This window comes from Onychostoma macrolepis, chromosome 06 (assembly GCF_012432095.1).
Source record: "Onychostoma macrolepis isolate SWU-2019 chromosome 06, ASM1243209v1, whole genome shotgun sequence".
NCBI lineage: Eukaryota > Metazoa > Chordata > Actinopteri > Cypriniformes > Cyprinidae > Onychostoma > Onychostoma macrolepis.
This window is the reverse complement of record NC_081160.1, coordinates 6,175,300-6,203,159: the sequence shown is the minus strand read 5'-3', so window position 1 is coordinate 6,203,159 and position 27,860 is coordinate 6,175,300. Positions and strand designations below refer to the sequence as shown.

Here is a 27,860-nt window from a genome sequence, read left to right as displayed (position 1 = left end):
TTTGGATAAAAGCCTCTACTAAATGATTAAATGTAACTGCTTGTATGTCCAAAACAAAGAATCTTTGAAGTGTTTGAAAAAGTGAATTTAATAAATCAGTATTTTACACATTACATAAACTATCAAAAAATATGAGGCAATCTTTTTAAAGTGCAACATCCCTTGGCAGTTCTTTATTATTAGGTGTCCTTGTACCTGTATATTTCATATAAAGTACCTTTAACACTGTTAACATCAAACTGTTTTTGCACGGCTGTCCCTGAATGATCACTAAGCCTGAGCTACAATAGATACTGGATATTACAATTATAAGGTATATTAACTTGAGGATGTTTTGGTATTTCTCTGCTGCATTTTATTATATCTCATCTGAATCATCCCAGTCGCTGACGGTCACTAAACTGCTCTTGAGAGTGCTGCCGGTTCCCGCGTCTGTGAGGCCTAAGAAACGCAAAGAAAGAAATCAGAATCACAGCCAGTCTTTCTACTAAAATATAACAAGTAATATTAACGTATCAATTAAATTATTAAAAAAAAATCTAAATTTGTATGACAATGGTTAAGATTAAATGAAAAAAGCACAGTCACTTTTATGCAAGCAATCTGAGTTTCTAAGATGTAAATCATTTAAAGCCATGATTTCTCATTAATAAAATATTTTGAGTTAATAATGAATTCTATGTACCTGGCTTCTGTCCTTTGCCCGTTGATGAGCCCCACACACTCGTGCTGGTGTCCAGACTCTTGTCCAGGCTCTTCCTGACGGGTACGGGACATTGGCTGGGTTTGGTTACAGCGGGCACATCCTCCAGAGAGGAGATATCCCAGTCATCATCGTCATCATCTTCATCTGTGTACTGAAAGACACAGGGTAGAACAACCCATTACAAATGTAGAATAGAGATAAAGACTAACTCATTTCAGGAGTAAGAAATGCAAAAATCAAATAAATAAATAATTTAAAAACACTTATACCTACTATTCACAAATTTGGGCTCAGTACACGCTTTTGAAGTAAGTCTAATATGCTCACTAAGGCTGCATATGTTTGATTAAAATACAATAAAAACATGATTATTGTGAAATATTATTTCAATTTAAAATATGTTTTCTATTTTAATATATTTTAAAATGTAATTTATTCCTGTGATGGAAAAGCAAAAATTTCAGCATCCATTAATCCAGTTTTATTTTAGTATTATTGAGATCCTATTATGGTTTTTTATTAATGTTTTGAATTAGTTTTTATTTTTATGTTTAGTGTTTTCATTTAACATTTAATGAATATTTGAGTAATTTTGTCATTTTTATTATTATTATTTTTTTTTTCAATGTCTATACAGTTTTTATTCATTTTCATTTGTGACCCTGGACCACAGTCATCTGTAGCAAAAATCATTAGGATATTAAGTAAAAATCATGTTCCAAGAAGATATTTTGTAAATTTCCTACCCTAAATACAGTATCTCACAGAAGTGAGTACACCCTCACATTTTTGTAAATATTTTATTATATCTTTTCATGTGACAACACTGAAGAAATGACACTTTGCTACAATGTAAAGTAGTGAGTGTACAGCTTGTATAACTGTAAATTTGCTGTCCCCTCAAAATAACTCAACACACAGCCATTAATGTCTAAACGGCTGACCACAAAAGTGAGTACACCCCTAAGTGAAAATGTCCAAATTGGGCTCAAAGTGTCAATATTTAGTGTGGCCACCATTATTTTCCAGCACTGCCTTAACACTCTTGGGTATGGAGTTCACCAGAACTTCACAGGTTGCCACTGGAGTCCTCTTCCACTCCTCCATGATGACATCACGGAGCTGGTGGATGTTAGAGACCTTGCGCTCCTCCACCTTCGGTTTGAGGATGCCCCACAGATGCTCAATAGGGTTTAGGTCTGGAGACATGCTTGGCCAGTCCATCACCTTTACCCTCAGCTTCTTTAGCAAGTCAGTGGTCGTCTTGGAGGTGTGTTTGGGGCCGTTATCATGTTGGAATACTGCCCTGTGGCCCAGTCTCCAAAGGGAGGGGATCATGCTCTGCTTCAGTATGTCACAGTACATGTTGGCATTCATGTTGGAACCTGTCCTGTTAAACCGCTGTATGGTCTTGGCCACCGCGCTGCAGCTCAGTTTCCAGGGTCTTGGCAATCTTCTTATAGCCTACGCCATCTTTATGTAGAGCAACAATTATTTTTTTCAGATCCTCAGAGAGTTCTTTGCCATGAGGTGCCTTTGCTTCCAGTGACCAGTATGAAAGAGTGAGAGCGATAACACCAAATTTAACACACCTGCTCCCCATTCACACCTGAGACCTTGTAACACTAACGAGTCACATAATATCGGGGAGAGAAAATGGCTAATTGGGCCCAATTTGGACATTTTCACTTAGGGGTGTACTCACTTTTGTGGCCAGCGGTTTAGACATTAATGGCTGTGTGTTGAGTTATTTTTCAGAATCAGAATCAGAATCAGAATCAGAATGAGCTTTATTGGCCAGGTATGTTTACACATACGAGGAATTTGTTATAGTGACAGAAGCTCCACAGTGCAACAGAATGACAGCGACAGGACAGGACACAGATAATAAAAGAATAATATCCAATATACAAATAGGCAATGTACAAAATAGCAAAAACACAATATACAATATAGACAATTACGTGTGTACAGGTCTGATATGTGCAAATTTGAAATAAAAAAATAAGTATGTGGTGAATAAATAATGTATAATAGTGTTGTGTGTTTAATGTCCAGTGTTCATGAGATGGATTGCCTGAGGGAAGAAACTGTTTCTGTGCTGGTCATTCTGGTGCTCAGAGCTCTGTAGCGTCGACCAGATGGCAACAGTTCAAAGAGGGAGTGTGCTGGATGTGAGGGGTCCAGAGTGATTTTGCCAGCCCTTTTGCTCACTCTGGATAAGTACAGTTCTTGGAAAGTGGGGAGGGTTGTACCAATGATTCGCTCAGCAGTCCGGACTACCCTCTGTAGTCTTCTGAGGTCAGATTTGGTAGCTGAGCTGAAACAGACAGTTACTGAAGTGAATGATGGCGGAGTAGAACTGTTTCAGCAGCTCCTGTGGCAGGTTGAACTTCCTCAGCTGGCGAAGGCAGTACAGCCTCTGCTGGGCCTTTTTCACAATGGACTCAATGTGATTGTCCCAGGAATCTGAATGACTCCACTGCAGTCACAGTGCTGTTCATGATGGTGAGTGGGGGGAGTGCAGGGGGGTTTCTCCTGAAGTCCACGGTCATCTCCACTGTTTTGAGCGTGTTAAGCCCCAGGTTGTTAAGACTGCACCAGAAAGCCAGCTCTTTAACCTCCTGTCTGTAAGCAGACTCGTCACCGTCCTGAATGAGGCCGATCAGTGTGGTGTCGTCTGCAAACTTCAGGAGCTTGACATAGGGGTCTTTAGATGTGCAGTCGTTGGTGTACATGGAGAAGAGCAGTGGGGAGAGAACGCAGCCCTGAGGAGCTCCAGTGCTGATAGAGTGTATTTTCATAGGGGTGTATTTTGAGGGGACAGCAAATTTACACTGTTATACAAGCTGTACACTCACTACTTTACATTGTAGCAAAGTGTCATTTCTTCAGTGTTGTCACATGAAAAGATATAATAAAATACTTACAAAAATGTGAGGGGTGTACTCACTTCTGTGAGATACTGTATATCAAAACTTAATTTTTGACTAGTAATTTGCATTGCTAAGGACTTCATTTGGACAAATTTAAAGGCAATTTTCTCAATATTTACATTTTTTTGCACCCTCAAATTCCAGATTTTCAAATAGTTGTATCTCAGCCAAATATTGTCAGATCCTAACAAACCATACATCAGTGGAAACCTTATCTATTCAGCTTTCAGATTATGTAGCCTCAATTAAAAAAAAAATTACCCTTATGACTGGTTTTGTGGTCCTGGGTCACATTTCAGTTTTAGTTCTTTAGTATGTACTAAATAGAAATGAGAAATGTTGCCTTGTCAACTAGCTGAAACATAATAACTTTTAAGTTTTTATATTTTATTTTGTTTCAGTTGACATTTATTGTACTTACAGTGACAAAAATGTTTTTATGGTTTTTAGCTTTAAAATAACTATATATTAACCCTGCATTACTCCAGTCTTCAGTGTCACATGATCCCTCCAAAATCATTCTAATATACTTGCTGCGCAAAAACATTTGATGAATGAATTATTTAAAAAACTAAAATTCTCTGTTGTGGTAGATTACAATGTCATATTTATTTACCTTTGCATAATGTAAATGTCTGTATCAGTTTAAAGGAGCAGGTCTCACCTTTAGCTCTTTCCTTGCGTCTGGTTTTATATTTTTGACAGCTGTTGGCTTTTCAAGCAACATATTAACGCCCCCTGCTGGTTTCTTTGGGCCTCGTGCTTCCAGCTGTTTTTCAAGGCTTTTGCTAAGAGTTTTCACATTACCTACAGAAACCACAGAAACAATACAAATTTGTAACATTTTTGTTTCCAATTTGCAATACAACAACTCCACACCGTCCTGACATAAGAAGCGAGTCTTACTGTGAGTAAACTTCTCCACGTTTCCATTCTGGTCAGCGTGTTTGTGCAGCTGTGAGAGGTTGATCTCCTCCATCTCGCTGCCGTCGGTCCACTCGCTGTCGCTCTCGCTCAGAGCCGTCACGTCTGTTCTGTCCGCCCTGATCACGGGAGCAGCGGAGCGCACAGCAGGAGCGTGAGGGGTCAAGCGCTGCTGTGTTTTAGCAGTCTGGGCCTTGACTGTGGTGCTGTTGACCAGGGCGGATTTCTTCTGTGTTTGAGGGGTTTCTTCTTCAGACGATTCCTCTTCCTCAGATGATTCTTCATCAGAGCTAAATGGAGGAGTTCTGCAGGTGAGATGCAATATGCACATGTTCATACAACCCAGAAAAAGGCATTGCACAAAATATCACAAATTGATAAAGTGATAGCATAATAAAATCAGTGATCATAGCTGAAGTGATGAACAACAAACAAAATAAAGTAAACAGGAAACGGCATTTGCAAAGCACAGTTTGCTTCTATAAAGTGACACATGTCTGATTGAAATTGTCAGTGTTGTAGTCATTAACAAAATACAAATTTTAGGTTACACTTTATTTTAAGGTGTCCTTGTTACTGTGTAATTATACATTTAAATACTGAGTAATATTAATTAACTACATGTACTAACTATACGGTTAGGGTTAGGATTAGGCTTACTTGCATGTAATTATGCATAATTAATTGTTATTATAATAGTAAGTACATGTTATGTGTAACATTTTCTAACATTAGGCAACATTAAAATAATTAAAATAAAGACTAAAACAGAATTATAAATGAATAAAAACTAACTAGGCACATTTAAAGAACAAAAACAGATTAATTAAAAATGAAGAAGAAAAACTTAAAATTAACTAAAAATGTAAAAACTAACAATAATGTAAAAAAAATATATATATAAAAAATTCAAATATTACAAATCCTATAACTGTGCATTAATAATACAAAAATAACACTGTTGATTGGACATGCTTGAATCAACCACGCTTGGATATGTCAGCAGACAACAATTAAAAGATAATACATATAAAAAATGTATATACTGTGCATTATAACTAATATAAGAATATAAATAGAGTTTGTTTCATTTTAGTTATTTTTATTGTCATTTTATTTCAATTTTTATGTTATTTATCTGAACATAAAAAACTAGTACTTTCATAAAGGCCAGAGCAAATGTTGCTGTACCTGTGATGCTGTAGCGGTGTGGAGGTCTTGGGCAGGGTGCGTGGAGTTGGTTGTGGGGTGTGCTGCTGTTTAGGAGCAGGGCCTGACACCACTCGAGTTACTGTAGATGGAAAACTGCTGGATCTGGGTCTGGACTGAACCACTGCAAGAGAACAAGGCAAAAATCAGCTCTACTGTCTACATAAGCCTTCTAAGGCAGCATCCTGACTGAAAGAAACTCATGCATGCCACAGAAATGTGATTTAAGCGAGCAACAAAACATCCACACAAATACAAAGCACTCACAAAAACTGGGTGAAAAACCGCATTTACATATTATTATAGTTTTTATTAATATTTTAAATTAGTTTTTATTCATATATTTTCATTTTCATTTGAAAGTTGTCAGTTTGTCATGCCATTTTTATTTTTTTAACATGTCTATATAGCTTTTATTAATTTTTATTTCAGTTTTAGTGTCAAGTTAAACTAAGCAACAATTGTAAAATGCAAAAATGTGTTTAATGGTCTTAGTTTTAGTTTTAGTTAACGGTAATAAACATGTTGAGAATAGACATAAAACACATATTTAAAGTCTTGTTCTCAACCTTGAAACTGTGAGGGCAAATCCCGACCTTGTTCATGTTGTTTGGGTCTGGCTGGCTGCTCTGTGTTCCTCTCCTTCACTCTCTGCTCCAGTTTATGGCTGATCTCTTTCAGAGCCCTCCGATACACTGGATCCTCTTCCTGTCTCTTCTGACGATCAGTGATAACCTGGGACATGGTGCTCTTAAACACCCCTTTAGAGAGACCACTGACTCCCTGAACAACATGATAGACATTGAGGTTATACAGTGCCATGGCTGCTCAACTGCAGTCCAACTGTATAATCTATATATTTTTATCATAAGTTATTTTGTAATGCAGGTTGACACTCACTACCTTGATGCCTAAGCTCTGCAGTCTATCTTCAAGGTTCTGCTGAGCTGCCAGACGCATGTCTCTCCTTAAACCCGGGTTCTTCAACAGCTCCTGCACTTCCTGCTGCCACGACCGGCTCTCTGTGTGACCTTCAGAGATGCTAGAGGAATCTGAAAATATAAGACGAATGATCATGGTAAGTGGCACTCACCATGTTGGATGACACGTGCTCTGGAATAGATTTTCTGCCATTCTACAATTGCAGTGGCAGATGCTACATTTAAAACATTTAAAATCATAACATGGTTTTGGAAAATACTCTTATAGCATAAAAAAGATGCACACCATTGCTCTATAAGGCAGCTGCATAGAGACAAAGTAAAACAAACAAACAAATAAACAAACAAAAAAACTGTCATGCTCACCAAGGCTGCATTTATTTGATCAAAAATATAATAAAGATAATAATATGTTTGTGGAAAGAAACTGTGATACATTTTTGCAGGATCCTTTGTTGAATTCAAAGTTCAAAAGAACAGCATTTATTTGAAGAAGAAATCTCTTTACTTTCACTTTTGATCAATTTAAAGTGAATATGCTCAATAAAAACATTATTAAAAAAAAAATCGTACTAACCCGAAACCTTTAAATGTTGGTGTATATTAAAGTATAATTATAATATTTAAACAATAGACAATTGTAAACAGGGCTGCAATTTGCTTGTAGTTTTATATACATATATATATATATATAACTAAAATAAATCAATTAGTCTGACCTTGCAAAATGGGAAAAAGGAAATATAAATATATTGAAAAATATAACTGGAAATGCTTCTGCAATTGTACAATGACTTTTATAGTTTTCAAACCCATAAACAATGGAGAATACAAGCACTTAAAATATATGCTCATTTACTGTATCTTCACAATCAAATATCCTTTCTCTTGCTCTGAGCTGTCCAATGATTACATGCATGCTATAACATCTGTGTTTTCTGAGGAGACAGATCTTCCAGCTCATGCCTTTAGTATGGCATGCTCAGCACTTCACTTTAGCACATGCTCAGACTGAACACACAGACCTGAGCCACGGATTCATGCAGACGGATGCGAGCATGCCACAGACGACTACACTCAATCACTCTACTGCTTTACCTTTCTCCTCCTCAGACAGCTCCACTATAGGATCCAGTTTATGGACTGAGCTGGACTGCTCTGATAGGACAGTGCAAAGAGGTCAGAGAAGAGTGCAGGGGTTATGGATGGACATATTCAAATCTAACCCTCTCATTTTGCACTGATATTACCCATACTGACCACATGCTGATTATAGACCCCATTACACCATATGTCTGTTAGTTACATGTACAGTACATTAGATTTGAAGCCATCTCTATGCTAGTGTACACCAAAAACAAAAGGTTAACCTTCAGCAGACATAAACTACAGTTCAGAAGTTTGGGGTCAGAAAAAAAAAAAAAAGAGACTTTTGTTCAGCAGTGAAGAATTACACTGACCAAATGTGACAGTAAAGACATTTATAATGATACAAAAGATTTAAATTCAAGCAAATGCTGTGCTTTCTATTCATCAAAGAATCCTGAAAAGTATCATGGTTTCCACAAAGTTATCAAGCCACTGATGCACTGAAATGATTCTTGAACACCAAATCAGCATATAATTTCTGAAGAGTCATGCGACACTGAAGACTGTAGAAATGAAAGCTTTGGCATCAGTAATAAATTACATTTTAAAATAGAAAACAGTTATTTTAAATTGTTATATTTCACAATATTACTATTTTTACTGTATTTTTAATCAAATAAATGCAGCCTATATGAGGAGACTTCTGTCGAAGACATTAAAAACTTTGCTGACCTCAAACTTTTGAACAGTAGACCAGCATTAGGTCTGACAGATTTTCCTAACTAGTTGTTACACATCAAGCTTATCAAATAATATTTCTGTCCTCACTGACAGTGAATTGCTCAACAAAGCAACAAAATCAAAGCAAATCAGAATATATTTAAAGGGTTACTCCACCCCAAAAGGAAAATTTTGTCATTAATCACTTACCCATGTCGTTGCAAACCCTTAAAAGCTTTGTTCGTCTTTGAACACAATTTAAGATATTTTGGATGAGAACCGGGAGGCTTGTGACTGTCCCATTGACTGCCAAACAATTAACACTGTCAAGGCCCAGAAAAATATAAAAAACATTGTCAGAATAGTCCATCTGACATCAGTGTTTCAACCGTAACGTTATGATGCTACGAGAAAAGTACGCAAAGAAAAAAAAATGAACGACTTTGTTCAACAATAGCGTATCCAGCGGATATTCTCCAAAATGGCACTACGCTGACGGAGAGGAGACGAATTGTTGAATAATGTCGTTATTTTTTTTCTTTGTATACAAAAAGTATTCTCGTCGCTTCCTAACGTTATGCTTGAACCACTGATGTCAGATGGACTATTCTGACGATGTTTTTTATACTTTTCTGGGCCTTGACAGTGTTAATTGTTTGGCAGTCAATGGGACAGTCACAAACCACCCGGTTTTCCTCCAAAATATCTTAAATTGTGTTTTCCGAAGACGAATGAAGCTTTTACGGGTTTGGAACGACATGGAGGCAAGTGATTAATGACAAAATTTTCATTTTGATGTGGAGTAACCCAAAATACAGCATGATTTTGGACTAATGAGATTTTGCTTCGCAGTATGATGCAATCAGAATATATTTAAACATGCAAAAGCTTTGATAGTTGCTGCAGGTTACGAATCTTTGAAGAAATTATATTTATTTTTTGAAGATTTATCACATCATGCCTAATTAGGTCACAGTGTGTGAACTGTGATCTACATGACGTTTAGGGATCGATATTCTTTTGACATTATCTAACAACACCATATTATGCAGGGACTTACCACTGAGCACCACTTTAGCTTTAGCCTCTGGAGCCGGGGCAGCAACCACTGCAACAAAAAATATAAATAAATTATATTTTTTTAATTCTGAAGAATATTCATCGCTCATATATTAAAAAGTTCTATTAGGTTTGTCCAAAAATATAATGTCTACATACCTTCACGCTGTACTGTTATTGCTGGTGGCTTTGATGAGATCTGTTTCATCTGTCATATATAAAAAAAAACCCAGTCATAACAAAAAAACCCAGTCAGCAACACATTATCTGAGCCGTCACTTCAAACTTATGTTTCACTGAAAGAACAACCTGCATAATAACGAGCTGACAACACAATCAGTGTGATGATAATTACACAAACGTCCGGACACGTTCTCACCCGTACACTCCTTCAGCCTGAACCTAAAGATTATGCTGTGGGCCGCTGCGCTAATACAGGAAATCCTGAACAATCAAGCCTCTTCCTGTGCTGCGAATGGGATACAGTACTGACCTGCTTGTTTTGGGAAGCAATAATCTGCTGCTGCTCCTGCAGCCTGTGGCTCAGCTCCTGCACCTGTCGTCGTGATTCCTCTCTCCCTTCTGACACGGCCGAGTGCAGTTTGAACAGCTCCTCCTGAAGCTGATGGAACAGATATAACAGATATGTGAATACATGAGCTATTTCTGTATTTAAACAGCTACATGATGCCTGTGAGACCTACCAGACTTTTTTCACTGTCATGTTCCTCCTTTATTTTTTGCATTTTCCCTGTCCACTTCACCTCCTGAGTAAAGAAAATCATCAGCTTTAAAACTACAGCAATTTCCATTCTAAGGTGCGGCGTACTGGACTGTCCCAAATCATCTGAATGTTGTATCTCTTACTTGTTTGTGAAGTTTTTGCTGAAGTTTAACAACTTCCTGCCAGTGTTCATTGCTGGCTGATGTACTGGGCTGTGTCTGTGCCAGCTGCACACTTTCCTGCATATTTTTCTGCTGTAATTTTAGCAGCTCCTGAGGAGAGGAGAGGAAAGTACCATAATAATGCCATTTCTGTATAATCACATCACGTAATATCAATACTTCTATAAATTTTTACCTTGTTTGATCAATATATTTGATCCTTTGCCATGTTAATTTAAATCCAAAGTTTGGAAATCCAGCATATTATATAGTATTATAGTATATAATATTATAAATGTTATTATTTTATAAGATAAAATAAGATAAGGTTGAGTAAATGAAATAAAAACACACATTTTCTAGGTTTCTGTTCTTCTGATGCATTGAATCCATGTCCCGCTGACAGACTTGCTTGACTTCATCTATTTTGCTGTTCATCCGCATTTTCTCTTCTTCTTTCCATATTTCCAGTTGCCTCTTAAACTCTTCCTGCCTTTGAATGAGCTCTTTCTCCTGGAGAAAATAGAGTATGACATACTTATTTCAAATAACAAATCATTCTATTAAAAACACGGTGTCTCTTTTGTCTCCTCTAACCTGTTTAGCAGTGTAGTCTTTCTGCTGGGTCTCCATTTGGGACGTGACCAGGGTCAACTGCTCTTGTAGTTTGTTGATTTCCTCTTGTAACTTCATGGTCTGAATTTTTTTCTGATTATCAGTTATCAGTTCTGGAAAATATGAGACGCTTGATCACCCTCGTGAAAAAGAAGTGTTGTTAACTGTACTGAATGTGCACTCGTAGTGTAGTTCAAATCTTACAAGTAAATTTTGCTGTACTTGCAGGTAATTCAATATTAATTAAATATAAAAGGCCACTTAAGTGTACTTAATTTTCATAACACACTAAAAGTGCACTTTGTAATGACAAATAAATGTAAAAAGTTTACTTTAAATTACATTTGAAATAGTTGTTAAATCACATTGTAATAATATTTTGTCATACTTTATAGAAGTACTTAGTTTGATATGTTGACTGACATACTAAAGCATATGTAAAGTAGTCGATTAGAATTTTAACTGTAGTGTGCCATTTTAAAATTTAAAGTTCATATATTTTAAATGGACTATATGGCAACTTTATCATTACAAATACATTTAAATACATAATAGTTCCAACAGAAATGACTTTAAAGCATTTTTCTATTTATAAATGCTTGTCATTACATTTGGCTGTATACGCTTTAACCATATTTCAAAGGCAATAGAAGTAATTATAAAATTACATATAAAGATGTACTAATAGACCTACTTATGTAGGTAAAAATGCTCTAAAGTTCAGCTCTTTGCATTTAATATACACTTATTTATTCTAAATTATGCATTTTAATTAAAGTATAAAAATATATAATACATTTTCATTTATTCTAAATTATAATTTTTTATAAATGTATGTTTTATAAAAAACCATAATACCTTTTATTTTGATTTATTATAAATTATACATTTTATTAAATATATGTATTATAAAAAACTATAAAACATTTTTATTTAATTGCAATTAACATGCAGTTCCCTGAAAACATTACATTTATTTTGCATTTACGTTTTTTCTTTCAAAGTATATTATTTCCATAAGTACTCTTTAATAGCATGCTAAATGTTGTACTTCTTTTTCGCAAGAGCAAGCAAAACACAACAGACACACATTGTGAAGTGATTCAGCACACAGTTTGAACTCACTGATGTCAAACTCCGTCGAATGTCTGCGCTGCATGTGACTTTGCAGGAAAGAGGCATTCATGAAGGCTTTCTCACAGTGTTGGCACTGAAACGCAAACAAAATCAGGGGCTTGATTAATTTACGTGACACCAAATCTGTGAAGATTAATACAGATGACTTATTCTTAAGTGACTTGCTGCTTTTGCATTCCATTGGAAAAACAAAGTCATATAGGTTGGGAAAACATGGTAAGGGTGAGTAAATGATGACAGAATCTTTCTTTTTGGGTGATCTAAGAAGTAAATATTCCTGGGAGAAATGTTGCTGAAGGTTAAAGTGAGCACAAGCCCCGCTCAGGTGACGAGCAGGTGTCGGTGCAGCTCAACACAGCTGTCACTCACACTCCACTCACCAATAATACCAAGAGACAATGTGGGCACGTTGCCATGGAAACACTGGGTGGTGCAGGGTTGATGTTATATCTTTTCCCCCGCTCTACCTCTCGCTCCAATTCACGGATATGTGGAAAATCCTCAACGCTGCACATCATACACCACATTTAGCAGCCAAAACGCCTGTCTGGTACTCTCATGCAAATTTAACCACATTGCAACTGATACCTATCACAAACACATGCTCTGCATTTGCCTTTTTTCTGCAACAAGACAGGGAAGACTGTCGCCGTAAAACTCTGTGTGATATAATTGCATTTCTGCACTAACATAACTTCCCAAATCAACTGTGAAATGCAATTATGTGTTTAGGATCCATTGGTGTCAATCTGCAGCCTCAGCAGGTGTTGAACAAAGACTAAGACAGTATATTACAGAACTGAAGGATCCTCTAGAAAACTGTAAAGAAATATCTGGGTCCAAGTCAAAAGATGTTTTTTAAAGAGAAAATTAAGGTTATTTTAAGACCAAGATTTTTATCCTCCTGCAGTGAAATACAAAAATTGTAATATTTCTCATAATTGTAACTTTATATTATACTATTAATTGTACTGGTTTATATTTATGCTGTTTTTATTTGAATAAAAAAAAAAAAAACATAATTTTGTCTAAAGAGGATTATAATCTATTTATTACAGTAATAATAACAAGATTTGTTGTGAATTTATATTATTTTGAAATGCTAAATTATATATTTAAATTGTATTTTGCTTAAATAAATTTTTTTCCCAATTTTGACATTATTTTCATGACATTTCCCTCCTCAATTCATATGCAAAAAAAATCTCACTCTCTTTACTGTAATACAGTAATACAAAATAATCATTAGCTATTGCAATATATATATATATATATATATATATATATATATAGTATACATATATATATATAGAGAGAGAGATTAGTATTTGCTGTGCTGCCTTTTTTCAAATTTAATTTGAAAAAATATTATATATCAGTAAACAAATGAGAATCATTACAAAAATGAAAACTATGGGCAGAAATGTCACTATAATATCACAATGCAAAACAATCTTATTGTTACTAAAAATAGGCCTCATTGTATTTATGCAAAATGTAACTTATTTTTTAAATTTTTTAGGGGAGAATTTGACAGATCCAACAACATTTAGGTAATCACTTCATTGCTCACAGTTAAAAACACTCGATCCTTAAACAGTAAACCACGAGCAGCACTTTCATTTCGATTCTGCTGTCTGGCGCCTGTGCTTTTCCTAGCAACCACATGAAACACCAGGTTGTGCCTTGGCAACAGCTGGCTGCAATCAGGAGCGACAGTTCCACGATTGCAAATGAGCAAACAGCAGATATAGCCGTGGTGCAAAGACCGAAATGTTTCTAAAAGCAATCCAGCATAAGATTTTATTTCATTGATGAGACGAGTGGGAGGGGATGATGGGCATGATGGGGGATGGGTGCTTTGATTTGTTTCCTCCACTTAAGGCTCTTTTATAAGAGGAGTACAAGTCATCGTCACCAGCTGACACCATCTGCTCCATTCTCCAAATCCTGAATGCGGTGTCCAAAAAACACAGTGTCTGGTGATTAGCTAATCCTGTCCCGGCCTGCAGGCCTGATTATGGACTTAAAAGTGTTGACATCACTTCATTTAGAATGAATACTAAATCACATACATTTACTAGACAAGAAAAGCACATACTGCACAAGTGATGGTAACGTACATACTTTTAAACATGCCATGAAATAAAAATGAGTAGTTTGCTTACTTTTAGTCCATGCCTGATAGCTTAATGCCGTCTACATGCAAAAAATACTCCTAAAATTTGAACAACAATTTACTTTTTAACAGATATTTACATTTTTGTATTATTATACTACTGTTATATTTATTAATATTATTTTATTTTAATTTTAGTTTAAGTTTGAATAATTTTGTTATGTGCTTTTATAATTTGTACCTATTTATTTTTTTTAAAACAACCTTATTTTGATTTAATTAAATTTTTAGTAATTTTAGTCCTTACAGCATCTTAATTTAGAAATGCCATTGCAATCATTTTAAGGATTTTATTTCTGTTAGTTGCAAGGGCATCTCTAATTTCCGTTTCATTTTTTTTAAGTTTATGTTTCTCATCTAATCTTATCATTTCATTTCAGCTTTATCTCTCTTAACGAAAATTATTTTCAATAAAAATAATGATTTTAACAATAACTAACACTGATCAGAGCATAGTATGTGAATTGGGATTCAGCCTTAATGTTGCTCCTTCACGCCATCAAATGTGAGAAAAGCACACGTTACATTCACCGGGGTCAATGAACTGTGAGACAGGGGTGGAATGGAGTCTGGCCTTGAGGGGGGAGGTGACAGCGACAATGAAAATGCTAATACAGACATTCACACTCCACCACGGGGCTGTACAGACCTTGTGGTAATTGGCACCGATCCCCGCGCTGAACATGGCTTGCTGAGAGGCTATGATCTTCTTCCTCTGCTTCAGTTCCTCCTTTAGCGTTTTGGCCTCCTGGGTTTTTTTCTGCAGCTGGACGCAGAACTGCTCCCTTTCGCGTGCCTCCGCCTGAAGCCTCTCCTCGGCTGCCTGCAGGCTGATGCTGAGGCAGTCCTGGGAGTGCAGCAGGTACTCCACGGTTAGCTGGGCTAGCCGGAAGAGCTTAATCAGGGCCGGGTCCACGGGGCTCTGACAGCGCTGGCAGCGCTCGCCCTCCACGCTGCAGAACGTCACCTCCGTGATGTGCTCCTGTAGAGTGTGACAGTCCAATTCAGAAGCCACCCGGTCCACATCCACGGCGTTGATCCGACGCCAGTCTACATTCTCACGCCGGGTTCTGAACTTGAAGGGCGGGGGGATGCCGGCGGCTCCGGAGGACGTAAGTGGTCCGGACATGGTGGATGCGGCCGGTCTGCTCAGGCTGCCGGACGAGGGCTGACTCTGAGGAGAGCTCAAGAGAGACGGGATCCCTGCTGAGGAATGGGTTCCCGGGGGATCTGAGGGGTACGGGTAGTAAACGTTGTCATAAAATGGCTGCAGGGGGAAACAAAGAGCTAGGTGAATTCTTCCAAAAAAAAAACATACGTGTATTCTATCAATAAACCAGCCCATTTCTTAAGGTCACGCATAAAAACATTCCTGATTGATTCCACCACTGCAAGCTAATCGTTACCAGCTAACAGCAACAACACAGCAGGTCCACGTGACAACGAGCGATTATTAAACAGGTTAAATGCGGGAATAAAACGGTTAAATCGTCGATATATTATAAATTCCACCTTATTTCTCTGAGTCGTGGTGTCGCTTGTCTCCTTACCATCTTGCTGTTTTTGTGAAGTCTTGATGAATGATCGGAGCGGCGAGCGGCACAGCAGTACCAAGGCGTCTTGTGCGTTTCTATGGAAACAAGAGCGCGTGTCCCAGTTTGCACAGCACACACTGCACGAGAACAGAAAGGAGGAAAAGCACGTGGATGTTAAAGGTCTTTTACATTTTACCTGTTATTGTCACAATCGTTGATAGTTTTTATAACGTATTATTTCATAAAAATGTACAGTTTTTTTTTTTTGATCCTAAACGGTTTTCTTCTAAAGGATATATTACTAATCATCAGATTGCAGTTTAATTAAAATTATTATTGTATTATTATCCCACAATAATTACTCACATATAAGGTACATGTAGCAGGTTTATGTTTCTTGTTCATGACTACGTTTGAAGACTATTTAAGAGGACTGGAACCCGAATATACGAGCTAAAATAATTTAATGTTTGCTTTAAATCATCTTTTTTATTCAGATATATGAATACTTCAAAGAAAATGAGACGTATTTCTGCATTGTGAACTATTATTACTTTCATGACATTTTTTATTTAGATCGGCATAGAATAAAATGCAGTGAAACCAAAACCATGCGCCAAATACCGCCACTTTAGTATTAAATAATATATCACTATTTTTTGTTGTTTTGTTTTTCACTTTACAGCAATACAATGATTAAAATGGGTAATTAAAATTTGCTATGTTTAATGTCACAATGCAACAAAAACATCTTTTAGGTAAATATTAATATCTTAATGATCTTAAATAGGCTTCATTGCCTTCATGGAAAATATAAAGTATATGTAAGTTAAGTATGTATTTATTTATTTTACTTTTTCGTTTGATCTTAGAGTGAAATGTGGCCTGTGTGTTTTTGCAGATTCACTTTCATGAGATTTGACCATTTTCTTTTACACAGACAGACTGAACGTCTCTGTCTAGTCTAGAGCATTTCAACAGTCTTCTTCTCAGATTACTGCCCCTTCAAAACATCTCAAGTTGGGACAAGCTCAGTTACGAACAAAAGGGGGACTCGTGCATGAGAACGGTAAAGAAAGATCGGATAATCCAGAAGAAAAAGTTTCCATTTCAATTCAATACAACGAAGTGAGGGATAAATATAACATAAAGCTCGTTTTCGGCCATTTTCACGGCAAACCAAAGAGTTTTGGCGACTCACCCCTCGGCCGCTGAGTAACGGGAAGGACAGATGCAATGGCTCTTACCTCTCGGCGAAGAAGTTTTTGCAAACAATCCATGCAGAAGTACGTCAATACCTGGCCATCCGCTTCAACCCTGCGCTGCGAAGCAAACAAACGATACACGGTTTTGGTGAACTTTAACACAGGCAGAAACAAAATGATTCCCCCAAAAGTGTGAGATCCAGAGCGCGCCGTGACGTCACAGCGCATTCCTGGCGCGAGCCTCATCTCATCTCCGGGGCTCGAGGAGGGGGAAGGGCGCGCGAGGTCCCGCAGGGAGCATCCACACACACAGGCCCCGCAACAAACCAAGGCTACTTAGCAAATGTAAAAGGTGACATATTACAAGTTACCCTATTTAAAATGTAAGTAGTGCAACTATTTCAAAATGACTTTATTAAAGTAATGCAGGCCTAACTGATTAGGCTACATTTGATTACTTTTCTAAACTTTTAGTCATTTTCAAACATTTTAACATTTTTGGTTTTGATTGCTACTATTGACCTCATTTGTAAGTCGCTTTGGATAAAAGCGTCTGCTACATGCTAAATGTTTGCCTACAAAACCACCACTGGCTCTGCACCCCTTTACCTAAATTCATTACTCAGATTTATGTGCCTCTAGAAGCTTGTGTTCTGCAAGTGAACGACGCATTATTGTTCATCCCAAAGAGGCACAAAATCACTTACACGGACTTTTAAATTAAATGTTGTCTCCTGGTGGAATGACCTGCACAACTCAATCCCAGCAGCTGAGTCCTTAGCCATCTTCAAGAATCGGCTAAAAACACATCTCTTCCATCTTTATTTGACTCTCTAACTCTAGCACACTCTATTCTAATTCTATTCTTAAAAAAAATAAAACTAAAACTAAAAACTAACACTACACAAAATGCTGGGTAAAATATGGACGAACCCAGTGATTGGGTTGTTTAGGCCCAGCGGTTGGGTTACTGCCCAGAAGGCTGGGTTAAACATTGTATTCTATCTATTTGTTATCTTTTTATTTATTATACAATTAACTAAATCAAAAGGCCTCTTTTTGATTTTCTAGCTTGCTCTATTCTTTTTCTATTCTATTTGTTTTCTTTAATAAAAAAATAAATAAATAACTTGCTACGTGTACTGCGTTAAACTGAGACTTGTTATAGCACTTGCATATCATTGCCCTTTTGTTGATTTTGATTGCTTCCATTGTCCTCATTTGTAAGTCGCTTTGGATAAAAGCGTCTGCTAAATGACTAAATATTAATGTAAACCAGGCAGTTCCTTCATCTCTTGAATTAAGGTTATATAAATTTAAAGCACACAAAACCAGACTTTAACACCCCTTTTGAGATCATTCTAAGTTTAAATACAGATTTTAAATCATAACAAGAATAGTTTACAGTTTGTTTTCAACTGCTTACGCACATTTTCAAAACTTTGCCTCTTTTTTTCAAAATAAGCATGTGTTCTACTCTGTGTCCTAAACTCCTGAAACATTGGTGTCTCATATTTTAGAGCAGTCATGCAATTTATGAAAGAAGTCAATTAAATCTGTATGTGGGTGTGTAAAAAAAACAAACAAAAAAAACAGATGTAACCCCCTTTGTATTCGTTAACATTTTCATAAGTAACTATATTTTAATTATACATTTTTTTTTGTCAGTAACTGTAACTGATTACAATTACATTTATTTCGTAATTAAATTATGTAATTCCATCACATAACAAGTTACACCCCAACACTGATCATAACTTTTATGACAACTGGGCTTTTCTTTTGTGCGATATAGCTAATACAGATATTTAGAAATATTCTCAGGCACTTAAACTTTATTAATACCTGATTATTTACACAATATTAAGAAAACTAAAATGATGCCTAAAAGGAACTTAACATGAAACCAGATGGAAATAAAACAGAATTCATGACAGGATTGAATTCATTCTTCTGAATTTTGAAATCATTTGAAACTTTGATAATATATACTGGTTTTCTGTAGTTTTATCAAACAGAATGGAATGGTTTAAAGTGAGACAAAGCAACTAATACTTCAATACTAAATATAAAATGTCAACAATGTCATCATATATTAAGATTATTAGTATTATACAATCTATAGCCTATGTATGTGTGTACATATGAAAATACACAACAGGAATGAGGCTATATGCACGTATTATTATGCTTTTAAGAATGTTACTCATTTGCAGTATGCATTTTGACTAGGCTATATATTGTTCCATATTAATATAAGAGTATGATGTAAAATATAAAAGTATAGATTACTATCCATCATACTACCTACAGTTTAACACTAAATCTGTGATCACATCAGGAGACCAAAACCTCAATTCAAACAACATCACCATAACAAAGTGAGCATTTCTTAGCGAATAACGCCATCCAGTGGTATTTATTAGACGGTGCTTTATTAATGCGCATGTTTGAAGAACATTTCCAAATCCTCAAATGATCTCAGTTGTGTTATCTGTCATTTGATTGAGCTTCCTTCGACATTCCTTTACAATCTCCTGGTGCTTCCCATTAGTCTGGAGAAGGCTGTTATATATAACTGTAGTATAAACAGAGGAATGCACAGATATTGCAATTTACACGATAGAGTGCAAACAGAATAGAATACTGAATGGCCATGCAAAGAGTGCATGCTGCTGTTTTCAGCGGGGTGCAAATAGCATCTATTTTCAATAGGCTTGTATAGCCCCAAAAGCTTTTAGTCTTAATAGACCTGAATCATAATGAGACCATTGCTTGATATTGTACATGGAATTAAATGCATTTTCAAATAGATGGCATTTAGATAGCATTCGGAAATGTGTGTGTGTGTGTGTGATGATTTGGATATCTCTTGAGTATTATATACATATATATATATATATATATATATATATATATACACTGTTTATACTGTATATATATATATATATATATATATATATATATCCCAAAAGATCAAAGGACAATATTTTTGTAATCTGTAAAATATTTATTTATTAAATTGACAAGATTTCTATCTTTCTATCTTACACAAATGTTGAATTTGAGAAAATGTATTAAAAATTATTAGCATTAGAGACACTCAACAAGTGCCTTTTCCCACAGATGTTTCAAAATAATTTCTTTGGTAACAGAGAAACATTCTGTACATTAATATTTCTGCAGTAACATGTAAATACCTTTACAGCATGTTAATTTCTACGTACATTTTAACAACTGAGGAAATACAAACTAACTTCAGTTAATGTATTAGGAAAGAACACGATTTAACAATGATCAATAGTATAGTAATAAATGAATCTAGATTAATAAATGCTGTAAAAAAATCTAAATGGAACACTATTGTATTGTGGTGTGATACCGTTTCTTTAAACATTGGATTACACAGCTGAGTCTATGGGGAGCAGGCTGGGTCTGACAGACCTTGAAGACTGGCTTGCTTGTGTTCCTCTCCTCCCTCCACTTGCTCTGGTTCCTCTACTCTCGCTGTATGATTGGTGTGAAGGAGGGATGATGACTGTTGTGGGTCTGGACGAGCCCGGCAGCATGTACGTCCGTCTGGTACGCGCTGTCATGTAGGTTGGGGGTTTTCTGGGTTGTTTATTAAACCTGAGTAGAAGACAAGAGTTATCAATGTAACTACATACCACATTTTTATATTATTATTTTGCTTATTTCAGTGTAGATATATACAGTGCAATGGACCAGACCTTTTAGGGAATGACTCTCTCCCAGAGAAATAACACATGACTGCACTTCCACAAATAAGCAGACATGAACCTCCCCAACCAATGAACAGAGCTGCACCGAGCTCAAACCTGAGAAACAAAAGTCAACTTCAAAGTTTGAAAGTTTTTTTTTTTTTTTTTAAATATCATTTTCAGTGTCATTCTGATGGAAGGCATACTCTGACTTCTAAAGAAGCAAATTCCACCAAAAGGGCGGACAGCTTTATGGCAGCAATAAATGCACGTGTAATTATGACAAATATGATACAACAGTGAATTTCGCTCACTTAACTCCAGGGGTCTTTAGAGTCACACAAATACACAAAACTACTACTTTTAGAGCCCATATCTTACCAGCTAAATGTTACTTTTTTTTTTTAGGTTCACAGTTGATTAGAAGGCGATTGATGAATAAGTTTAATTTAAATAATTACATAAAATACAGATTTATTTGAAATTAAATTAAATTCCAAATTAAAGTAAAAGGCTGAATTAAAATTTAATTAAAAGATGAATTCATTTTCCATTCCATTGAACATAGCCTATCAAGTCTGCCACTGGCCTATGTCCACAGCCATCTATTTTGCAATATAGGCTTATACATTTTTTTCCAGTCTGTCTGCAATAGATTTATTGTCTCACTGGCTTTCTGCATCTCATGCAATGAGTTCCAAAGTTAATGTAAAAGGGGCATAATTAATTGTTAATTTCTTTTGCATCACTACTGCCGCCTTTATTTATTAATTTGGTTAGTTAGTAGATTAGTTATTAAGTTAGTATTTTTGGACTGGGCAGAAATGTTTAATTTCTGAAAGTTACAGCTAAGTTACAGTTTTTTAATGGTCCAAAGAGCAAGCCCTTAGATATGTCATCATTAGTCAATCACTAATCTACTTTCTATTACATAAAAAATTACATAACTAGAAATGAGAAGCACTTATAACTTTCAAAATTAGACATATAGTATGACCAAAATAAAAGTAACATTTACGTACTTTAATTCTAAGAAATATGGATCCACAAATTCTGAGCGTGTCTTATCTCCCCACCAGGAGTAAACTATCATACCACAAAATCCTGCAAAACAGACACAGCAACACATCAGTTTATGATACTCAATTTATGAAAGTATTTAATGCAAAATGTTCATGAAGAAAGGTTTGTACCAGATGCCATGTACGTCAACGCTGCTGTAAATGTAACTCTGGCGTTGGCGAGTTCAGAGCCTCCAATTTTGGTACATTTCATCCCAATGAGGGCAAGAACAGCCCCCCAGAAGCCAAAGATCACAGAGACGACAGCCAGGGCCCTGCATACATGGAGGAAAACTAACAAACCAGAGAGCGAGAGAGAGAGAGAGAGAGAGAAATACTGTTAATGATCCTGCAGTAACATGAAATCATGAGATAATGCCAGATTTTTTTCCTCACCAGGCAGGTCCATCATGGAGGGGTAGTATTTACAGTCAGATACTCCTGTGGTGTCTGCGACACAGTCCATCCAGAGGTTGGAATAGTAATCACCGGCGCTGAGAACCACAGATGCACTTTCTGAGATGACCCAGTACTCAGTGGCCAGAGTGGAACAATTCAGAACCCAGCCACACAGACAGGACACAAAGCAACCGATCTCCACGTACATCACCACCGTTCGCTGCCTCATGCTGCTGGCTTAATGAGCAGAGAAAGAAAATGTGTGTGTGTGTGTGTGTGTGTGTGTGTGTGCGGAAAAAAGCTATGGTGAGAGTGGTGCATGTATTTCTGAGAGGCTTCAAGTCAATAATGAAATGAGATTAAAAAGTGATGATTGTCTCCTCCTGTTTTTGGAACCTTCTACAGTTTACAGTTTGAAACTGGTAAAACTACATGGTTTGACCTCATCAGCAGTTTTTCATTACCAGAGGCTATTCCCATGCTATCCCAGATTCCAAGTCTTTCCAGCAAAATGGTTTTAAAAAACTTCCAATGCACTATAACAGCATGTCTAATGAACTAGAACAAGTGAAATTAAAGAACAAATTAAAGTCAATATGTAATTAAAACACATTCTCAGTCAAAATGAATGATAAATTGAAATTAAATAAAAAATTTGCGCTACCTATAAAAACCGACCAGATGAAGTTATATAAGTAGAACGGATGTTATACAAACACTGCATTCGGATGCAACGCCAGTGTTGTTTTAGTATTATTTATAATATATATTCATTGATATTTTGAATTATATTATTATTACAAAAATATGTTATAAAGATATATTTTCAGTTTTTATTTTAATTTTGTTTAATCATCTTATTTAGTCAGTTTTTGTTATTGTTTTCTTAACATTTATGTTACTTTTCATTATTAGTTCAATTTTAGTTTGAATAATTTTAGTACTTAAACTTTGATATTTCTATTAAAATTTGTAAAGTTTCTACGTAATTAATGCCTTTCTATCTCTGTTTTCTGCCTTGGAAAACAAAATGTGTGCTAAATAACGACCTCTTGACCCAGTTTCTGTTGAAGCATATATTACTTATTGTACTTGTCATGATCTTGTTTGTACAGGTTGTCTTGTTTTTGAAATATAATCTCTGACAAAACATCAGCTGGCTATTGGGTATGAAGTGTCCTGGGAATGCGGGGAGTCCATCGTAATTAAGATACTGATCTAACATACAAAGTTTCAAGTGACATGAAAAGTGTGCACTGTTATGTATAAACCAGCTACCAGCACTGAAAAATCTGCATTGAAAGGGCCCTCGCCCCCAGGCTCACCACCACACGATTACTTTAGGAAGCCAGTGAACAGTGAGCAATATGCATTTAAAGTGGTAAATATTGGAGGCATGTCATTTATATGTGCCAAACTTCCTGCTGCCAGCTGGTGGCGCTCTGACTATAACTGAATATGGGCATGGGCATGTGTTCAGAACAGGACTCTTATCAAACATGTGAAGTTTGGGGCAGATAGTTTGTCTTAAACCATGTTCAACATATATATTCTTTAAATAAATTGTTGATGTCGAAATTATAATACTCTAAGTCATAATTATGTAATACAAATCTGAAATTATGACATGAAAAGTCAAAATTATCAGATAAAAAGTCATAATTATGACTTAATAGTCACAATTACGAGATACTATAAGTCAACCATGAAAAGTAAAACGTATAAGATAAAAAGTCATGACAAAAGTCGATTTATGAGATACTTAGCTTAGGTCAGATAATAAATCAAAATTATATGGGAGCCCATTTCTGCCTCATAAAATATCATCCTGACTAAAAAAGTCTAACTAACTTATTGTCATAAATTCAAATTTGTGTCTCACTGAACTTCATTGACCAGCTAGTTTTCAGTAGTTTATTTGAACTGTAAATACACGATTACGTATTTTAACACAGAATTAACACTGATTTACAGCTTTAACGCTGAGTTAGAAACTACTTACTATTAGTCTTTAAAATAAACTGACTACACAAATACCACCAGATAGCGCATTTCTGCTTCTGTTTTCAAACATGAGTCTTGCGTGCTGTCTGCTATTTTTGTGCGCACCTGTTGTAATTTTTATGTAATGTACTTTAATTTAAAAAAAGTGATTATTTTCACATTGAGTGTGTCTTGAAATGTGACTGTGATTTATAATATTAAATAATTTTCATTAAAATAAAATAAAAAAATTAACAAAAGTAAAAAATTACACTTTAGTCTACTCTTACAGCTGTTCCCCATTCATTTTTCTGTTGCTTTAGATATGGAAATTACACAAAGACAAAGGAGAGAAGCTTTTCCTCACAGGAATGTTTCAGTGTCTTTGTTCATACCAGCATTCATTTTAATAGAAAAAGCATTACTGCATGTTATAAAAATACACACACACACAAGAGGAGGTCAAACTAAAAGCAGCCATGTATCAGTCCAGCCTTTATTACTACCCTGTCAAGTCAGTAATGACGATTAAGATAATGGCAGAATTTTAAATGGCTCACATCAATTCTGACATGAACCCCTGTTCATAAGTTACACAAGAAAGCTTACTGGACTGCCTCTAAACTACAACAGCTTTCACTGTGGGATACCTGGATATCATAAAGACTGCCCAAAACATGAAGTAAATGTTGAGATGACAATTATTGTGAGTTTGACGGCACACATAATTTTCTACAATAATCATTTCATTAAACACTTCATTTAGAATACATAAGAGCATTAAAACATGCAAGGACATACAGACCTATTGACCTTTACTTGCAGATCAAGGTGAGGTCATGATGTCAGTGCGTGAAATGTGAAGAGGAGAGCATTTCCTTCATTTGTTCTGAATCTCTTGTTGTGGAAAGCCTGTATTTTACATTTCACTCTGGCAGAAGTTCAGAAGCGTTGCTGCTGGACCTGCTCCAGCCAGCTAAAGTGTTCCCATTAAAACCAAACAGACATCAGCGGCCAACCATCATTTCTCAAACGGCTCTTCCCGTTTCCCTTCCTGGAATACTCAATTATCCAGCCCTTATTTAATAAAATACAGCTTTAAAATGATCAATCTCAATGTGAAGCTGCCCATATTCCTCCCCAGCACTCCAACCCCTGTTACACTGACATTTACGCTCCATTTACTCACAGCACATGCTGCTCCTCGGCCACATTTAGGGCCATTTCCTCTTAAAGGCTTGGAAAATCTTCTTTGTGAAGCAAAAGAAACATTGTCCATTATGTTTATTGTGATGGCAGGATGAATCAGACTCATTGAGGGAATCAGGATGGTGGCGTGAAGAAACCATAATTAGCCACAGATAAAGTCTGATATACTGTGTTTATTCTTTCATGGATCGTCTCAGGGATCAAGACACACTTTGTTCTATTCTGAGGCTTCTGAGACCCTTAACTGAAATTTAAGGTGCTTCAACACTGGTTAAGATGACAAGAAGACATACAGAAACATAAATACACACACTTACACACATATATATGAAACAGGTTTTTTGAAAAAGAGCAGTTTGTAGTGAAGGAGCTTCATTTGGAGGAAAGAAACGCTTCAGTAACCACATCACAGTTCACCTGTGTGCTCTGACAGCTACACACACACACACACACACACACACACACACAACACACGTGTCTTATTAAGGGTGACTGGTCTCTTCAAGCAACAAAAAAAGAAATATCTACAGAACTAACCTTTAGTTTAATAGAAACCTTTTTATTTTCCTCAGCACTTAAAGTGTTCTTAAACGTGTCACTGTATAAATAAACTTTCATCCTTCATATCTCAGAGCGAGTCATGATGCGGATTGAAGTTTTTAATATCCATGTGACAACAGCAGTCGATATTTCATTAAGATGAACGTAAGCATCAGTCCAGAAATGTCCCATGACACGTCGGCGTATATGAAATAAAACAAGATGTGCAGACGGACACTGAATGACCTGCTCTGCCTCACAGCACTGATGAGAGAAATATTATCCAGATCAGTCAAGATCATATCGGTGCTGACGCTCGCTTACACGTCCTCACACACAGGACACAACGATGACTTTGAGATCTCTCTGACTTTGAGGCTCTTTTTGAACAGCTTTTCTCTGTCTATGTGTGTGGCGAGTGACCTGAGGACGATGAGAAGAGAAGGTGCAGCGGTGTGGAGCTTCTGCTGCTGTCAGAAATGAGAAATGTTCTGTCTGTCCTTCTCAAACCTTATGTCATGTCTATTCTCCATGTGAGTCTTACCTTCAAGTAGAGACACGGCACAATAACATTTTATAAGACATCGGTCTTGTCAGTGCAAACTGAGAAGAGATGAGCAGTTTTATTGCATTGATCTTCACTTAATAGAGAAACAATGTTTTTTACTTGTGTTTCTAACCCTCTGAAGAATTAGTCTTATTTTTATCTTTTTCTGCTGGAGGCATCATGATGCATCAGTTTGATATGAAGAGAAAAAAATGAAATGTAAATAAAGAAAGACTTTAAAGCCATCAGCATCATGTCTAAAATGGGTAATTAATACCACAACAAACATAATAAGTGCATTAGTGGTCCTGAGTGGTGTCTTTAGATGGAGTTTGATTGGCATAATAAATGAAGTCAGTTATTCCCTCGTTTCGCCAAGTCTCATTCAAGACAACTATCTGTTCATCTGGATTTCCCCTTTTGAATTAAGATAGAAGCAACAGGTTCAAATGCCCTCCGGCGCTTACCTGAGTGAGAGCCATGATCTCTGACTGCTCTGAAATGAAATTACTATTAAATAACTTATATTTTAGACCCAGTATTGCAAGTTACTATTTTTGTTTGAATGAAGAGGAAGCCACAGCAGAATTACCCATGCACATCTCTGAGAAAAGAAACAACAACAAAAATCAGTTTTTTGTTGCTTCATTCTTGAATGAATCAATGCTTTTGAGCCAGTCGGTTGGGCGAATTATTCAACGACTTACTCATACACACAATTGCAGTCTTGGCCACTTGAAAGCATGTGCATGTGACAGGAAAGAAAGTAAGTACACAAGATTATTCCAAGTCAGTAAAATGGCAAAGCTCAGTCGGTGCCCCTAAAACACAATAAAGTAGTATGTAAGTAGACAAGTGGTCAAGTGCAGAGACAGCAAGTGTGGGTATTCGGACAGGCCCAGTCATCTATAGTCAATGTTCTGAATGAATGATTCAAATGACTCACTTATAAAAATGGTCACTTCTTTTGTTCTTGAATTTGCTATCCCCTCATTCACTTCACCCTACATTAGACCACTAATATAGTCCAGTTAGGAGTAAATGAAAAAGAATGAGCAAATTCATTGCCGGAAGGATTGCCACTTTTGCATTGTGCTTGCTGTTTAATAATCATTAGAAAACTTAGCAAACTGCCAGCTCCAGTAGTAATGAAAAGATTTATCTTGAGCTCTGTCATGGAAACTAGTATTTATAGACCTTAATTAAACTATTTAAGAATAAATTATAAAGAAATTTATACCTGTATGATATTACGCTAT

At 36.1% G+C, this 27,860-nt stretch overlaps 2 protein-coding genes across 6 annotated transcripts; both read right to left on the bottom strand.

Moving 5' to 3' along the window:
- Positions 1–70: 70 nt before the first annotated feature.
- Positions 71–17,353, bottom strand: dzip1 (DAZ interacting zinc finger protein 1). Of its 5 annotated transcripts, none has more exons than XM_058779487.1 (18): positions 17,183–17,351; positions 15,951–16,030; positions 15,050–15,667; positions 12,210–12,294; positions 11,067–11,197; positions 10,824–10,982; positions 10,452–10,580; positions 10,289–10,351; positions 10,078–10,206; positions 9,744–9,792; positions 9,586–9,633; positions 6,679–6,827; positions 6,372–6,558; positions 5,758–5,899; positions 4,549–4,871; positions 4,307–4,449; positions 686–857; positions 71–441 (listed from the first exon to the last, which is right to left on the bottom strand). In XM_058779487.1, the coding sequence occupies exons 2-18, from the start codon at positions 15,951–15,953 to the stop codon at positions 359–361; spliced, it is 2,613 nt and encodes an 870-aa protein (XP_058635470.1). In that variant the 5' UTR covers positions 15,954–16,030; positions 17,183–17,351; the 3' UTR covers positions 71–358. The 5 variants fall into 5 exon arrangements, with proteins under 5 accessions (XP_058635470.1, XP_058635471.1, XP_058635468.1 ...); XM_058779488.1 differs by having other exon boundaries at positions 9,744–9,783; positions 15,951–16,072; positions 17,183–17,350; XM_058779485.1 differs by having other exon boundaries at positions 15,951–16,072; positions 17,183–17,348.
- Positions 17,354–20,331: 2,978 nt separating this feature from the next.
- cldn10d (claudin 10d) lies at positions 20,332–23,121 on the bottom strand. The gene is made up of 5 exons (XM_058779492.1): positions 22,320–23,121; positions 22,056–22,217; positions 21,885–21,966; positions 20,872–20,979; positions 20,332–20,770 (listed from the first exon to the last, which is right to left on the bottom strand). Exons 1-5 carry the CDS (start codon positions 22,549–22,551, stop codon positions 20,542–20,544), a joined length of 813 nt encoding a protein of 270 aa, XP_058635475.1. The 5' UTR covers positions 22,552–23,121; the 3' UTR covers positions 20,332–20,541.
- Positions 23,122–27,860: the final 4,739 nt, after the last annotated feature.

Excerpts from the sequence above, each read along its gene's own strand:
- dzip1 (XM_058779487.1), bottom strand. Across the intron at positions 12,295-15,049 it reads TCGGTGCCAATTACCACAAG|TGCCAACACTGTGAGAAAGC; the intron begins GTCTGTACAGCC and ends TTTGCGTTTCAG. Across the intron at positions 4,450-4,548 it reads CGTGGAGAAGTTTACTCACA|GTAATGTGAAAACTCTTAGC; the intron begins GTAAGACTCGCT and ends TGGTTTCTGTAG.
- cldn10d (XM_058779492.1), bottom strand. The coding sequence starts at position 22,551 with ATGAGGCAGCGAACGGTGGTGATGTACGTGGAGATCGGTTGCTTTGTG. Across the intron at positions 22,218-22,319 it reads CTCCATGATGGACCTGCCTG|TTTTCCTCCATGTATGCAGG; the intron begins GTGAGGAAAAAA and ends CTGGTTTGTTAG. Across the intron at positions 20,980-21,884 it reads CCATATTTCTTAGAATTAAA|GTTTGAGCTCGGTGCAGCTC; the intron begins GTACGTAAATGT and ends TTTGTTTCTCAG.